The 15,086-nt window shown below is 53.1% G+C and overlaps 6 protein-coding genes across 6 annotated transcripts; 4 read left to right on the forward strand and 2 right to left on the reverse strand.

Annotated features, from left to right (window-relative positions):
- Positions 1 to 865: 865 nt before the first annotated feature.
- J4E86_005734 (uncharacterized protein) lies at positions 866 to 2,392 on the forward strand (the record flags this gene model as incomplete). The annotated part of the gene is made up of 3 exons (XM_051446266.1): positions 866 to 1,113; positions 1,555 to 2,060; positions 2,115 to 2,392. The coding sequence occupies 3 exons, from the start codon at positions 866 to 868 to the stop codon at positions 2,390 to 2,392; spliced, it is 1,032 nt and encodes a 343-aa protein (XP_051303033.1).
- Positions 2,393 to 5,238: 2,846 nt separating this feature from the next.
- Positions 5,239 to 6,702, forward strand: J4E86_005735 (uncharacterized protein; the record flags this gene model as incomplete). The annotated part of the gene is made up of 2 exons (XM_051446267.1): positions 5,239 to 5,293; positions 5,363 to 6,702. The coding sequence occupies 2 exons, from the start codon at positions 5,239 to 5,241 to the stop codon at positions 6,700 to 6,702; spliced, it is 1,395 nt and encodes a 464-aa protein (XP_051303034.1).
- Positions 6,703 to 6,995: 293 nt separating this feature from the next.
- J4E86_005736 (uncharacterized protein) lies at positions 6,996 to 7,799 on the forward strand (the record flags this gene model as incomplete). The annotated part of the gene is made up of 3 exons (XM_051446268.1): positions 6,996 to 7,288; positions 7,360 to 7,672; positions 7,761 to 7,799. The coding sequence occupies 3 exons, from the start codon at positions 6,996 to 6,998 to the stop codon at positions 7,797 to 7,799; spliced, it is 645 nt and encodes a 214-aa protein (XP_051303035.1).
- Positions 7,800 to 8,297: 498 nt separating this feature from the next.
- J4E86_005737 (uncharacterized protein) lies at positions 8,298 to 9,387 on the reverse strand (the record flags this gene model as incomplete). The annotated part of the gene is made up of 2 exons (XM_051446269.1): positions 8,298 to 8,437; positions 8,481 to 9,387. 2 exons carry the CDS (start codon positions 9,385 to 9,387, stop codon positions 8,298 to 8,300), a joined length of 1,047 nt encoding a protein of 348 aa, XP_051303036.1.
- A 760-nt stretch (positions 9,388 to 10,147) lies between these two features.
- Positions 10,148 to 12,698, forward strand: J4E86_005738 (uncharacterized protein; the record flags this gene model as incomplete). Its single annotated transcript, XM_051446270.1, has 3 exons — positions 10,148 to 10,259; positions 10,313 to 12,120; positions 12,171 to 12,698. The coding sequence occupies 3 exons, from the start codon at positions 10,148 to 10,150 to the stop codon at positions 12,696 to 12,698; spliced, it is 2,448 nt and encodes an 815-aa protein (XP_051303037.1).
- Positions 12,699 to 12,921: 223 nt separating this feature from the next.
- Positions 12,922 to 14,589, reverse strand: J4E86_005739 (uncharacterized protein; the record flags this gene model as incomplete). Its single annotated transcript, XM_051446271.1, has 1 exon — positions 12,922 to 14,589. One exon carries the CDS (start codon positions 14,587 to 14,589, stop codon positions 12,922 to 12,924), a length of 1,668 nt encoding a protein of 555 aa, XP_051303038.1.
- Positions 14,590 to 15,086: the final 497 nt, after the last annotated feature.

Here is a 15,086-nt window from a genome sequence, read left to right on the forward strand (position 1 = left end):
TGTAAATTGGCGTATGTTATTCCCTCCATCTGAGGCTTCGCTGGCCCGCAGAACATGACTGACTTCTCTGCGCTAGGTACTCCGAGTCTATACAGCATCTCTACTCATCCAACACTTTCTACTTTCCTACCTGTACAGCATTCTTCTGCTTCCAACGTCTTGTACCTACCCATCACTTCCAGGCTATCCAATCATTGTACTTGAAGTGGGCGAGTGACAAGCTATGGCTGATATGGGAGTTCTGTGATGGCGTACCGCCCTACGACATCTCAAGCTGGAATCAGACCTGGAAGGTCATATCAAAGATGGGAGCTCTCAAGTACATGAGGGTCGACCTGGTGGCATGCGCTGATCGTCCCGAGCCATACTCCCATTTTGAAGACGTCTTATTTGCCCCGCTGAAGAAAATCCAGGGCTTGCAACAATTTGATGTCTTTCTTAGCTGGGAAGAAAGCGAAACAGTACGTGAAGAGGGAGTGCAGCCTTTTACGATCAAAAGAACGATGGAACATGTTCGATGTTCGATGAACACGCCCGGGCCGTGTGGAGCTTTGGATGGACACATCGAGCAGCTTCCGGGGTAGTTTACCTATGTTAGATCATCGCGTTAAGATTTCGTCAGTCGAAGTTGTAACTAACTCACACAAAAGTAATGCTAAAGATGCATAACCGCAAGAATTGAAAGTGTTATACTCATCCAAAATGCCCTGTCCCGGCTGTTCGGTGCTAATCCGGGACGAATGACCGGTGACGTCATCATCTGGGGGGAACCGAACCCGCCTTGTGTACCTGCCTTCCGAAGCATCAACACCAAACATCGGAAACTCCGGGATCTTGTCAGCTTGCGCGGCCTTTTTCCGCAGTGATGAGCTCTTCTCAACCAGAGAGCCAGCCGCTGCTGCCCAGTTCTCCAACCAAGGTCATAGCTTTCGAGCCCCACGATCCAGACGACCCCCGGAACTGGTCGAAAGCGCGCAAATGGCTAATGGTCGCCGCCATCGTACCCATAGACCTCAGCGTCTCTTGGGGCGCGAGTGGCTTTAGTCCTGTCGCGAGCGACTTTGCGAAAGACATGGGCGTGTCGCCGAGCGTCGCTGTTCTTGGACTGAGCATGTATGTTCTTGGGTTGGCTTTTGGTCCTATGACTTTGGCGCCACTTTCGGAATACTTTGGACGGAGACCTGTCTATATTGTGTCTTACGGTATCTTTCTCTTGCTCCTTTTGGGGACGACATATGTAGAGAGACTTGGGCCGTTCCTTGTCCTGCGTCTGTTCTCGGGTTATTTCTCATCGACCACGATTTCGAACTTTGGGGGCACCATTGCGGATCTCTTTCATCACTATGATACTGGGCCAGCAATGTCTTGGTTTCTGTGGGCAGCGACAGGTGGCAGCCCGACTGGCTTTGTACTCTTCTCATTCATTGCACATGGTCGATCGTGGCATGCTGTGTTCCGCATCATGTTCTTCATCTGCTTGACCTTCTGGGTGGTCATGGTCGTCGCACTCTATAGCCTTGGAGAAACAAGACATAGTGTAATACTCTTGCGGAGAGCACGGGCCCTACGACAGCAAACAGGCGACGATGAGATTGAGGTACCGGACGAAATGAAGCAACGAGGACCGAAGCAGCTGTTTACTACGGCACTCGCCCGCCCATTCAGGTTCTTGGGTTCTGAAGCTATCGTACAGTTTGGTGCACTCTACAACGGGTTTCTATACGGCTTGAGCTTTCTCTTCAACGGTGCCTTCCACATGATCTTTGGCCCGAACGGATACGGTTTCGATACTATCGGTGTCGGGATCTCCTTCCTGGGGATTGTTGTCGGTATCACGCTTGGCCTAGCGACGAACGCCTTTCAAGAACGATACTACCAAAGACAAGTTGCTCAGGCCGGCCATCGTGACGTCCCCGAGGCTCGAGTGCATCATGCGAAGCTGGCAGCTATTGTGCTACCAGTCTCTCTTCTGGCTTTCGCACTCACCGCAACGCCAAACATACACCCCTTCTTCGCAGTCCTCGCCAGCGCGTTCTGGGGATGGTCATTCTACACTCTCAGTAAGTTACACAGATGATCCACGTCAATCATGCTGCACTAACAATTCGATGTAGTTCTCATGACGCTCACGTACACCGAGGACGCCTACAAGACGTACTCAGCATCAGCTCTTGCCGGAATTGGACTCATTCGGAATCTCGCTGGTGCTGGGTTCCCACTCGTCGGGAGACATCTGTTCTTGAACATAGGCACCAGGAACGCGAGTCTGGTACTGATGGCGATCGCCATCTGCCTAGCGCCAATACCATTCGTGCTTGAGAGAAGAGGCGTATCATTGCGCAAGAGAAGCCCATGGGCGGCCGCGCATGAAGATGAGGATGAAAATAGCTGAGTCAAAAGCCACTTGCGACAGCTGTGTCGCATTGTAGGGCTCAGTCTGTCTTGCGCACGGGAAGACGTTGGTGGCACGTCAGATTGTTCTCCGAATTCCAAGGATCTGGCTGTCACAAAACTCGACTACGGACCGCTTGTACGCCATATCATACCTTAATAATGGCCGCAGTGTGCACGGTCAAGCAGAAATGCCCTCGTGCGTCTATACCTGGGTAAGCACGTGGAACGGATTTCTGTATTCGACGAACTCCACATTACAATCGAATCAGAGAGCACTGGCCTACTCGCGTTCAATCTTTCCATCAACCACTGATATGCATACCTCATTACTCAGCCCTTCTGCCGTCTAGGCAGCGGCAAGTTAGCGACCCAGATGGTTCGATCCCGCGCACGTGACATTCACTACGCAGCAAACCCAACACACCCATTGGACAGAACAGAGCATGACGGCTACCCAAAATCAGCATAACAACGTTTCAACCACAACAGAACGTGTTGTTTCGGATCTGCCCGTGGTTTTAGCGCGTAATCCCATTGAACGTTACGGGCCAACCAACGCGTCGCGCAGCCGAGAGGGTCGGCGCGTAACGCTAGATCTCGCGCTGCCGACTACCCACCCGCGTATCCACCTGAGATATTCTTAGACCGTACGAAATCTACATATGAAGCTCTGCTCTTGCGATGATAGTGCAGTATTCTCCAGCTTCAACCATCTTTCTTTCCTTCAGTCGGTTTTCATTCGATTCTTTCCTTTTGAGTCTGTTCTGTGAACAACTCTGTGTTTCATTCGCGACATAACTTGCTTGTTTCCTTCAGTCAAGTCTCAGCATAGCGACGGAGTTGTTCTCTTATCCATCGTCTTCGTCATTTCCGGTTTTTTTGTTGCGAGAGAAATATCGACCAGCGCGCAAGTCGTGTCTAGTAACTACAAATTCATCTCGACTTACGACTACACCGCGACTCATCTACGAAACGTTCGCAAGACGCCTCGACAGCCTCTTCAGGAATTCGGAATATCCACACCAACGCGATAAACTCTCAGTAACAACACAAAAATGTCCTGCCAACCATTCACTTCGGTCCCTCAACCACCCACCAACCTCCCATCGTGCGCCGTACCTGTCGGTGGCTCGAACTCTTCAATACTAGATGCATGCTGCAACGGGCACATCAATGCGATCGCGACTTATTCCGCTCCCGACTCAACCACATCATCACCATCCGCGTCCTCAACTCCAGTCATCGTTAATTCAGAAGATAACGACGGCTGCTTCCAATACTGCATCACCGATTCACCAGACATCGTCCAGAGTTGCTTGGCACAGAAGATGGAGGAATACGAGAAAGAAAGTGCAAGTGGCACGGGCATGTTTGGCTGCTTCAACACAGACAAGGCGGTTGGTGCGAGAAAGGTCGATGAAGAGCGAGGATATGCTAGTTCGGGTGTGAGGATCAGTGGAGGTGCGAGCTGGGTGGTATCAATGCTGCTGGGTCTGAGTGTCATCGGTGCAGTTGTGGGAGGCATTTGAGCACCATTAAAGAGATCGGCACATGGCAAGACCATGGAAAGATGCGAGGTGTTTGACCGAGTTGTATACCCAGGGGTTTTCTCTAGCATCTCCTAGCGCTGACGCTGGACGTAATGAATAATGACATATTTCAATTCCTTGACTATAGTAGCGGTGTGGAACGACAACACTGATGAGATCTACGATAAGATGGTCTGAACGACTTGGTCGCACATCCGAACCGCAGATATATTCGTGCAGTCCCAAAAGTAAAAAGCAAGAGTTCCCCAGCCTCAAATCGTCTTCGACACCTACAAAGGCGGTGAGTGAGCAAAGGAAGACATTCCCCACACTCACAAAGCGCCTCAACAACATTGTGTGCTAAGAAGTCCGGTGCAGATCCCGTCACCGCAGTCGTAACTGCACTAAGTAGTGGTCGTGGTAAATTATAAACACCTTTGGTGTTACTTCTTACAACTACCGTCTAAGCCTGTCAATCAGAGACCATGTCAACAACGCCGGAGCAACCACACATCGTCAAATACTGTGACCAAAAACTGATGCACCCACAACCTCGGCATCCGGTGCCCATTGTCGAAATAGAAAGAATAGCAGCCAACGCTGAAAAACAAGCTTCTTCAGACCTAGCCTTCGCATCGCAGCAACAACCACAGGCGCAGCAACATCCACAACCACAAACGAAACCAGACCAAATCCCCCAACGAAAGCGAAAAGACAGCGCGGCGCCTTCATTAAATTGTGGCTCCCCCGTCTCGGAACAATACGAGCAAGCTTCCGGAAACGAGCTGCTTGCTACCTCACATTCGCCTAAGCATGTGCCGGAGCATTTCTCCAACTCGGGCTTATTAGAAGCTGGGTTCAACCAGGAGACTTCCCGCAGAAATTCCAACTGGCGTCGCTTCTTTTGTAAGCCCCCGATCGTAAGAAATTTAGATGAGAAGTTTTGCTGAGATTTCCACCAGATGGTTCATTAAAGTTCTTGATTCCTTTTGGCAGTGAATGGGATAGCCCGTGTTTAGCGTCCCGGAGGACTTCTGTTTGAATTGTGTAAATGTAAAGAGCGCGTACGCTACTTATGAATGAATGAAATTTCTAAATATGATATCTTTTCCCAGTTGATACTGCAAGCTTGATGTGTACCTGATGATGATGGGTCTGTGGCTGAGGGGCAGCCGATGTGGAGACGAGGGAAAGTTCCCCGCGACAATTTAGCGCTATCGCACCCCTGCCGCCGATGCGGAGCGTCATATCTTTTTCTCGAACGCGCAAACAGTCACAACCCAAATCCACACGTTATTCTCTCATAGATCTCAAGATGGCATCCGAAAAGAAAGTAGCAGAGAACATGCTCTGGGGAGGTCGTTTCACAGGTTTGTGCAGCCAATGGCTTTCTAGGGCTCACCAAAACTTGATATGACTGGTGCTAAGACGCGTTGCAGAGGGCCTTGACCCAGTCATGGAGCAATACAATGCGTCTCTCCCCTACGACCGTCTCTTCTACGCTGAAGATATCGCCGGCTCTATCGCGTTCGCTCGCGCAAACAAGAACAATGGCATCCTCACCGCCGACGAGTTCGCTGCCATCGAGAAGGGCATGGCCCAGATCAAGGAGGAGTGGGCGACGAATTCCTTCGAGGTCAAGGCGAACGATGAAGATATCCACACTGCCAACGAGCGACGACTAAGCGAGATTATCGGCAAGGACATCGGAGGCAAGCTCCACACAGGACGAAGCAGGAACGAGCAAGTCGCGACCGACATGCGGTTATGGCTGAGGGAGCAGCTCAGGACACTAGAGGGCTACCTGAAGCTCCTGATAAAGACATCGGTACAGCGAGCCGAGGCCGAGATCGACGTGCTTATGCCGGGCTACACACATCTCCAGAAGGCACAGCCCGTCCGGTGGTCGCACTGGATCCTATCGCATGCCACCGCGTTCGCATCCGAGCTCGAGCGCCTCCGCGAGGTCATCAAGCGCGTCAACCGTTCCCCACTCGGCTGCGGTGCATTGGCAGGCAACCCCTTCAACATCGACCGCGACGCCATGGCCAAGGAACTTGGTTTTGAGGGCTTGCTCACAAACTCCCTCAACGCTGTCGGAGACCGCGACTTCGTCTTCGAGACACTACAATGGGGATCGAGCTTCATGCTTAAGATGTCGCGCTGGGCGGAGGATCTGATCATATACTCGAGTCTGGAGTTTGGCTTCGTGCGCTTGGCCGACGCCTACTCTACCGGAAGCTCCCTCATGCCCCAGAAGAAGAACGCAGACTCTCTGGAACTCATCCGAGGAAAGAGCGGTCGTGCTTTCGGACATATGGCGGGCTTGTATGTCACCATCAAGGGTCTTCCTACGACCTACAACAAGGATTTGCAGGAGTCTGTTGAGCCTCTCATCGACCACATCAAGACGGTCAGCGACTCCATCCAGATCGCCACCGGTGTTCTGTCCACCCTGAAGATCAACGCCGACAAGATGCACGCTGCACTTGCCCCGGAGATGCTGGCCACAGAGTTCGCAGACTATCTTGTGCGAAAAGGTGTGCCTTTCCGTGAGGGTCACCACATCTCTGGTCGTGTCGTTGCGCTAGCAGAGGACCAGAACGTTCCCATGGACAAGCTGAGCTTGGAGCAGCTGAAGGGTATCGATTCCAGGTTAGGCGACGACGTAGTTGAATGCTTAGACTACGAGCGCGCGGTAGAGTTGAAGAACGCCACTGGTGGCACAAGCAAGAGCGCCGTCATGGAGCAGATCGACATCTTGAAGACGATACTCTAGAGTAGAGGTTTGCCAAGCGACGTCAAAAACGGGTTTAGACAAAATTCACGGTGGTCACAGGTTATGAGAAATGAGAAATGATTACTACACCACTTAGATGTCGAGTGGTGATGAAGGCTGTTGCATGCGTGCGCTGGTTGCATGTGCTTACCCCACTTCATCTAGCCAGCGGATCCGCGTTCACATCGCAATGAGCCATATGCTATGAGACAGATCTAGGTTTCCTGCAATTAACTCGCATTTTACTTCCAGGACAATCATTAGGATCGAACATTTGTCTGACTAAAGTTATCATGCAACCAGGTCCATACAACACCAATGTCATCGCCAACGTAAACTACTTCCCTGCCACCGGCATCCCCATCCCCAAATCAGAATGGAAAGTCAAATACCTCGACGACAAAGATGAACACACCCGTCCCATGCTCATCCGCGACGTAAGAAAAGCGAAGAAGACATTCGACCTAGACATCAACGGCTTCACATTCGTCACTCTACCACAGAAGCAGAGAGTAGATCGGCACAGCAGCGAAGAAGACGTAAAACGAGAATACTACCCCGAGTTGGAAGAAGTGGTCAAGAACTTGTACAAACCCCACCAACATCCTACGTCCACGACCTCGTCATCAGAAGCAAGATATCTAACAACGTCCCCAGAACCGGCGCCTCAACCGTCCACGTCTTCAACCACGTAATCCGCGCACACACCTCCCCCTCTGCAAAGGGCATCCAAGACGCCCAAGGCAGATGGCAAGACATTCCCTCGGGCCACCCGCACGTCGACTACGCGGGCTCCGCGTCCGCCCTTGCCGGTACGCTTACTGAACTCTCGTTCCCACCCCACATCAACAAGCTCTTCACAACATCCACGCGCTACGCCTTCCTAAACTGTTGGCGGCCGCTCAAAACCGTGCGTCGAGACCCGCTGGCCGTGTGCGACGCGAATACGGTGCCTGATGCCGATTATCAGGTTAGGTTGAGGGAGTTCAGTCGCACGGGGAATCGGAGTGAGAATTATGTTTTGAGTTGTGGGGCGTTGGAGGGAAAGAAGGGGACAGATATGTGTGAAGGACAAGGGCATGAGTGGTGGTATATGAGTGGGATGCAGCCGTGGGAGATGGTTGTGTTCAAGGGCTTGGATTCGAAGAGGGAGGAGAGGGGGTGGAGGTGTCCGCATACTGCGTTTAGGGTTGAGGGGAGTGAGGGGGAGGAGGCGAGGGAGAGTATTGAGGCGAGGGTTGTGGCGTTTTGGGAGTAAGATGGGGATGGGGTAGTGGTTATGTCATCTTCGAGGCTTTCTCTTCGAGATCTTTTCTGTGAATTCATTTCGCAACGAGCTATCTACGTTACTTGCTCTATTTTCCGGACTAGATTTTGCTGTGATGCGGGTTGATGGGAAACGGCAATACACATTTGCTGCCTTTACACGTCACGATCTTGATGTTGATGTCCTTTATCGGTGTGCCGCTCACGGTGTTCCTTCTCTCATCGCTTTCCCTGAAATGCCTCCGATAGGTAGATGTGCCTCGACGTCGAAACGGATCACTAATAGTTGGTCCACAGTCCCGGCCGTGCCGGCCTTGATCGAAGTGAGCCTAGGCGTATGTTGGAGGTAGACAGTGGCCTCGGGGGCCTCTCAGGCCGTTCGCGTATGCTGGGTAGATCGTGAAGAGAGCTTGGTCTGCGTAGGTGCTCGCTGTTTCGTCGCGGTACATCAAGAAATCGGCTACTAGTCCTAGATTCCGCCTGGTTGCTGAATCTGAAATTCGACTGCCCACTCGCCATCGCAGCCTGCTGTTCATCGTGGAGGTGTTTTGTAAAGACGAAATCTCTCCATTTGAGCTCTTTCTTCAAAGCGATAAACTTTGGCTCTGCATAGACCTCTCGGTTGATTTTGGCCATGCCGTATTTGCAATGCTTGCGATTGTAATCTTTGATCGCCTTGCCGAGCACTAGCCGAAGCGCTTCGCACGACCTTGTCCCAAGCTGTGCAACGACCATGTCGTCTGAGACGAGTCGACGTGCAAGTAACTTTTGACTCTTATCCATACCCAATTTCCCCGGCAGGAGACCGCGACCCCGAGTCCAGAAGGACGGCTTAGTGTAGAGTAATGTCTTGTGATGATTTCCACCTTCACACCTGTGCATCCGGAAAGCGTACAGCTGCTCGAAGACGTAAGCGATGTCGACTCCAATAGTTCGTGCTGGCTCCATGATGAAAGTGCTAATGAACTCGCGGTCGCTATCCTTTAGCAGACTCTGAGTATTATCAACGACAGTCTCACATGCCTTGTGGATGACATCGGCGTATTCGAGAGCTACGCGCGTTCCTTGATAGGTCAAAAGGCTGATATTCCGCGCGGAGAGGTTCGTGGTGGACAGTTTGGGCGAACATGCAGCGAGCGCATAATGGAGCTCATGAAAGTCGACGTCATAGCTGTATACCAGGATGTCGACGAGAAGGCGGACAAGGAGATCGACTGCGGCAAGCTTGTCTTGAGGAAGTTCCAAGTTTGTATCGTGGCCTGAGATTTGTTCTGGCCCAAAGGGATAAGACTCCAGGGGGTGGTGGGAGGTTTCGATCGAATTACGTGGTGTGATGGGAGGGCGATGACTTGCGCTGTACGTTCGTTTTAGTTGCCCTGCGCTCAGGTTGCCTACACCCTTCTGAGACAGTTCCGGCATTACGAAGCCCTGTGACAAAATGAATGCTGCTGAGAATAGCGAGAAAGACGACGCTGGTACCGAGTGCGATCGTTCGCAGGCTTGACGAAGAGGAATGGAGAAAGTTGAATCACAATCACGAGGGTGCCGCTGAGACCCTTTTGAACTTCCTTACATCGAACAACGTAACCATCGTCAAGTTGTGGCCTGTAGGGGTCCAAAGCGGAGTCGTTGGTCGTCTGACTGGCCATCCACGGCGATGTATTGTGCGAGACCTGGCATCTCAGCGGATGATTTGTTGAGAAAGTCTGAATCACATATCCAGGGTCGATGATGATCGTACTATTCGGCTTGCTTCAACCGTAAGTGTCCTTCACAGCAGACCGATGCGACGACTGCCCCTACCAAAGCATCGATTAGTAGAGAAGGCTGAAGTCTTCATGTGATCAGCTCGAAGACACGGGCGGCGTAAGTCAGCTTCATCGTGAGACATCACATCGGCTTGAGAGAGGAATTGCTGAAGCGTGATGTGCGAAGGCGTGGGATGGAATCGAGCATGTGAAAGCAGAAGGCGAGGGGTGAATGCAGGGTGGCAGGGGTGTGCTGCATGACGCCACAGCCGAGGAGCCAAAATTACTCGGCCTGGCTTATCGATTAACAAAATTATCGCCGTCCCACTCTCCACCACCCACCAGACAGTGCAGCGCCGAGTTTCTAACACCGCATAGTCAAGGTGGCGTCGATTCCTTTCCGATTCAAATCAGGTGGCAGCGGCAACAATATGGCGCCCATGGCTGCGACAGCGCACCACCACCGGAGCACGACCAAGAAGGACAAGAAGGGCTTCAAGTCCCGCCATGCCACCAAAGGCGCGCTGAAGGAGCAGAGCAAGGGTCAGTCGCTCCTTCCCCGCCACCGCGCCCACATCTACTGACTGTTTCTTCAGGCAAAGTCAACTCCCTCTCGTTCGAATTCGGCAGCCGCAAGACCCCCCACCAGCAAGTCATGAGCAAGTTCGACCGCCGCAACCGCGCCAAGCAGATGCGCATCAACAAGGACCACGAGCACGCAAAGTCGTCCAACGTATTCGCCGGGAAAGATGGTGCGCCGAGGATCACCGCTCTCATTCCGCTGTGTTCGGACGTCTCTACCGCCGAAGCTGTCCGCAGCCTGAACGCCAGCCTGGACATTGAAGAGGAGGTTCCCGAGGCGGGATGGACACGCACAAACGTCGACCGTTTCAAGCAAAAGGTGCAATATTTGATCGTCAAGAGGGATCTGCTGGCCGCTCTGGACGCCTGCCGTGTCGCCGATTTTGTCGTCTTCATCCTCTCGGCGCACGAAGAGGTCGACGCAGAGGGCGAGTTGATCATGAAGTCGGTTGAAAGCCAGGGTATTTCAAACACCTTTACCGTGGTGCAAGGATTGGACAAGGTCGAGCCCGCCAAGGCCAGGCCTTCAGTCGTTTCGTCGCTCAAGTCGTACATCACCCACTGGCTACCCGCAACCGAGCGCGTCTACTCTCTCGACAACCGACAAGAAGCCGCAAACCTTGTCCGATCGCTATGCACAACTACCACAAAGGGTGTCAGGTGGAGGGATCAAAGGAGTTACATGTTCATTGAGGACATCGCGTGGCCTGGAGGCAAGTCGGCCGTTAACGCAGACGGCAATGGCGATGTTGTCATCACCGGTGTTGTGCGCGGGCTTGGGTTGAAGGCCGACAGGCTGGTGCAAGTGGGAGATTGGGGTGACTTCCAGGTCGACAAGATCGTAGCCGCTCCACTAGAAACGAGGAAGAAGCACAAAGAGGAAGAGATGGCTGTTGACACAGAAGGCGATGGCATCCTGGAGCGCCCAACGGAAGACCAGGACGACCTAGCAGATCTCGCACCAGAGGAAACAATCATGGATGACGTGACCAACTACGCCACGTCTATTGCGCCCTCTGAGCGCAAGGGCGTCTTGCTAGACGACCACCACTATTTCTCAGACGAGGAGGAGGAGGTCGCGCCGGCCAAAAAGAGGCGGTTACCAAAGGGCACAAGTGAATACCAGTCCGCATGGTATCTCGACGACATGTCCGACTCGGGCTCGGATCTGGAAGACTTCGACGACATGGAAGTTGACGAAGACGCCCAGAGCCAGCCTGCACACCCTGCAGATGGTGTAGAGGGAATGGACGTCGATGGCAAAGCTATGACTGAGGGCGCTCCTTCAGAATACCCCCAATCGGAGATGTTCCTAGACCCATCACCAGAGGACGAGGCTGCACAGATCGAGGAGTACCGGAAGTCTAGGAAGACAGAAGAGGACGAAGATCTCGAGTTCCCTGACGAGATCGAACTACACCCCAATGTGAATGCGCGAGAGCGTCTCATTCGCTACCGGGGATTGAAGAGTCTAAGGAACAGCACATGGGAGACGGAAGAGGATCGACCATACGAGCCGGAAGAGTGGCAGCGGTTGCTCGACATCTCCGACTACAAGCGCACAGCCACCAAGTTCATGCGCGAAGCCTGGGCTGGCGGTGTCAAGCCCGGAACTCGGGTCAGCGTTCACATTCGCGGTGTCCCGCTACAATTCCAGGAGATGCAGTCACGGCCAATGGCCATGTTCTCACTCCTAAGACACGAGCACAAGCGCACAGCCGCTAACTACAGCATACTGCTCAGCTCTGAGCATGATGGCCCGATCAAGTCGAAGACTGAGATGATTGTGCAGTGCGGACCAAGGAGGATAGTAATCAACCCTGTAAGTCACCTTAAGCCTCTATTCTATCCCTCAATACTGATAGCATCCAGCTCTTCTCCCACGCCGGCAACACACCGAACAACGTGCACAAATTCTCTCGCTTCCTCCACCCTGGCCAATCGGCCATTGCATCTTTCATCGGACCTCTAACCTGGGGCAACGTCCCTCTCCTCTACTTCACCCGCACAACCCCCTCTCCCGACCACCCCTCCTCCCTTCGCCTAATCGCGACCGGAACATCCCTCCCACCTTCAACCAACCGCATCATCGCCAAGCGCATCATCCTGACAGGCCACCCCTACAAGATCAACAAGCGCGTCGTCACAGTGCGCTACATGTTCTTCAACGACGGCGACGTCAAGTGGTTCAAGAGCTTACCGCTGTGGACGAAGCGCGGAAGGAGCGGTTTCATCAAGGAGAGTCTGGGTACACACGGATACTTCAAGGCTACTTTCGATGGCAAGATCAGCCCTATGGATGCTGTTGCTGTTAGTTTGTACAAGAGGGTTTACCCGAGAGGCGCGAGAGCGTGGAGGGGTGAGCTGGACCAGGCAGGTGAGATGGAACAAGCTGCTTAGAGGCTTACGACGCGTCAATGACTTTTATGATATCATGGGGTTTTAGATAGGCTAAAAAGGGTATGGAGTTTGTTGTTCATCTTTTACGAATAGAGTATCTGAGCCTATACCCGTTCAACAGATCCGTGAAGTAAACGCCGTGAAATGCTGATAAAGACGCGTACTTTTCACTGCCAATGCCAACATGAAGTCTGAAACAGCATCAAGCCAATTCTTCCCAGACTCACTTCCTCGCAAACCTCTCCAGCGCCGGTCCATAATCCTTCTTCAACCTCTCCTTCCTCTCAATCTGCCTCTTCTGCATATTCTTCAGTGCCTCCCTCGCGCGCTCCTTCTCCTCATCAACCACATTCTTCGTCCCACTCTTCCTCAAATACCTCCTCAGCGCCGAATTCCTGCCCTTCCCCCTCTTCTTCAACATATCCACCTTATCCGGCTCCTTCTCGCCCCTCGCAGCGCGGTATTCCCGCTGCCGCTCTTCATTAGACGCGAGATCGAGGTTACCGACGAAATTGGGGTCGAGCGCAATCATCTCGGGCTGGATCTTCTCAAGCAGGGCATGCACTTCTGTTTCGCGGCGCTGCTTGGAGGTTTCGTAGGGGTTGGTGCCGGGCTCGAGGGTGTCTGGGTTGGCTTCTCCGGCGCCGGGCACGATGATGGAGGAGAAGCCTTTGTCGTGCGATATGCCGAGGACGTCTTCGAAGGGGCAGAAGCGCACGCGGCTGACGTTTAGGCCTTCGCCGCCCCAGCCCATGTATGGCATGATGGGGGCTGCGGCGTCTCCGGCGTTCCGGCGGAAGATGTCGTCTTTGTAGATGGAGGTCTGTGTGCCGTAGCCGACGGCTGTGAGGTTGCGGTCGGAGATGGAGAGGGTGGTGCCCGGAACGCGGAGGTGGGTCTGGTACATCTCTTTGAACATGCGGACGTCCCAGACGGACATGCGTCGGTCTTGGGATGTGCTGACCATGTATGTTCCTGATCTGTCAACTGCGATGCTTCGGACGGGGCCTCGGTGTGGGAGGAGTTTGACGAGGGGCGTGGCGCTGTTGGGCGACCAGAGGGTTACGAGACCTTTTTGGTGGCCAACGTGCAGGATGGCGTTGTGTGGATTTTGTGCGAAAGCTGTCGCGGGACCGAGCTTGGTGTATAGTTGTGGTAGTGACTGTCCGGTCGAGACATCGGTGTATCGTATTATACCCGCGGTCGATACCGAGGCGAGGAGGAAGTGGTAGGGGAGGTATTCGAGGTGTGTGGCTTCAGAGTGGTTCTTGAGCTTGTGCATCTCCACGCCGTCGCCCGAGTAGATGTAGACACAGTTCTTCTGCGCGACCGCAAAGTTCTTCTGGTTGCTCGTATGCAGCCATCGCGCGTCTCGCACCGTCTCGTTGAGTTGAAGTTCGCAGCCGACCTTTCCGTCTCGCCAGTCAAAGGTCGCGACATGTCCTTTCCTACCTGCGATCAACAAGTCACGGCCGTTGCGACTGTACTCGCATACGTCGTAAGGACCCAGACCGTCTAACTTCAACTCGAAGCCTTTCTTTGCTGTCTCCAGACCAACTTCCCGCTTGATGTCGTCTTGTCGCACCTTGTATGTCCTTTCCAGCTCATTTTCGGTTTCCAACAGTCCTGGGTTGTTCTCGAGCAGAACTTCGACATTCTTCGCTTCTATCGCCGCCTGCTTGTTCTTCGCTTCAAGCGATGTGATGTTTCTCCGCAGCTTCTTGTCCTTGACTGTTTTCGGCCGTATGCGGTCGCCGCGCCCATATTGTTTTGTGGCTGATTCGGTGAATTCGGCGATCGCGCGGGTGTCTTCGTCGTCTATGGGCGCTGCGTTTTGCGACTTGCGCCGCGGTTGCGCTGTGCTGGGCTTGGAGCCGCGTTCGGTGGCCATGATGCAGGTGCGGTGGCCGACAGCCTTTTGCGACAGTGAGAAACTTGATTCGCTTCGTAAGCTAGTTTTGTGACTGAGGAATCCACTGCATGTATTCGCTGAGAGTGTATGCGCAAAAGGTTCCTGGTCGCGAATGCCCCAATCCTAGAATTATTTCTGCCGGCGTTCACCGCTTCGAAATCTTGGCGACACTAGTGATGCACAACCAAACTCCACGCCTCTCTCACCATCGCTAAACTTCTGTTTCGCTTCACGTGAAACAAAACACCATCTCTGCTGATATCCGTCGAAGCTCTCAGACCGGGGTGATCTAGATCATCTTCATTAGACTTTGCAAGCGGTAGCATCTCAGCGTGGCATTCACCTTGTTGCATCCGCACGAGAGTTGTGTTTGTGTGCCGACATCCTTCCTTTCGGGGTTACCAAGGGTCGTACTGGAGGTAGAGGTGGCGTTGGAATCGGATGTACCCTTGGTCTGTTTATCGGTGCTTGGTGTA

The sequence above is a fragment of the Alternaria arbusti genome (genome assembly GCF_024043155.1).
Source record: "Alternaria arbusti strain BMP 1465 chromosome Unknown scaffold_6, whole genome shotgun sequence".
Lineage (NCBI taxonomy): Eukaryota > Fungi > Ascomycota > Dothideomycetes > Pleosporales > Pleosporaceae > Alternaria > Alternaria arbusti.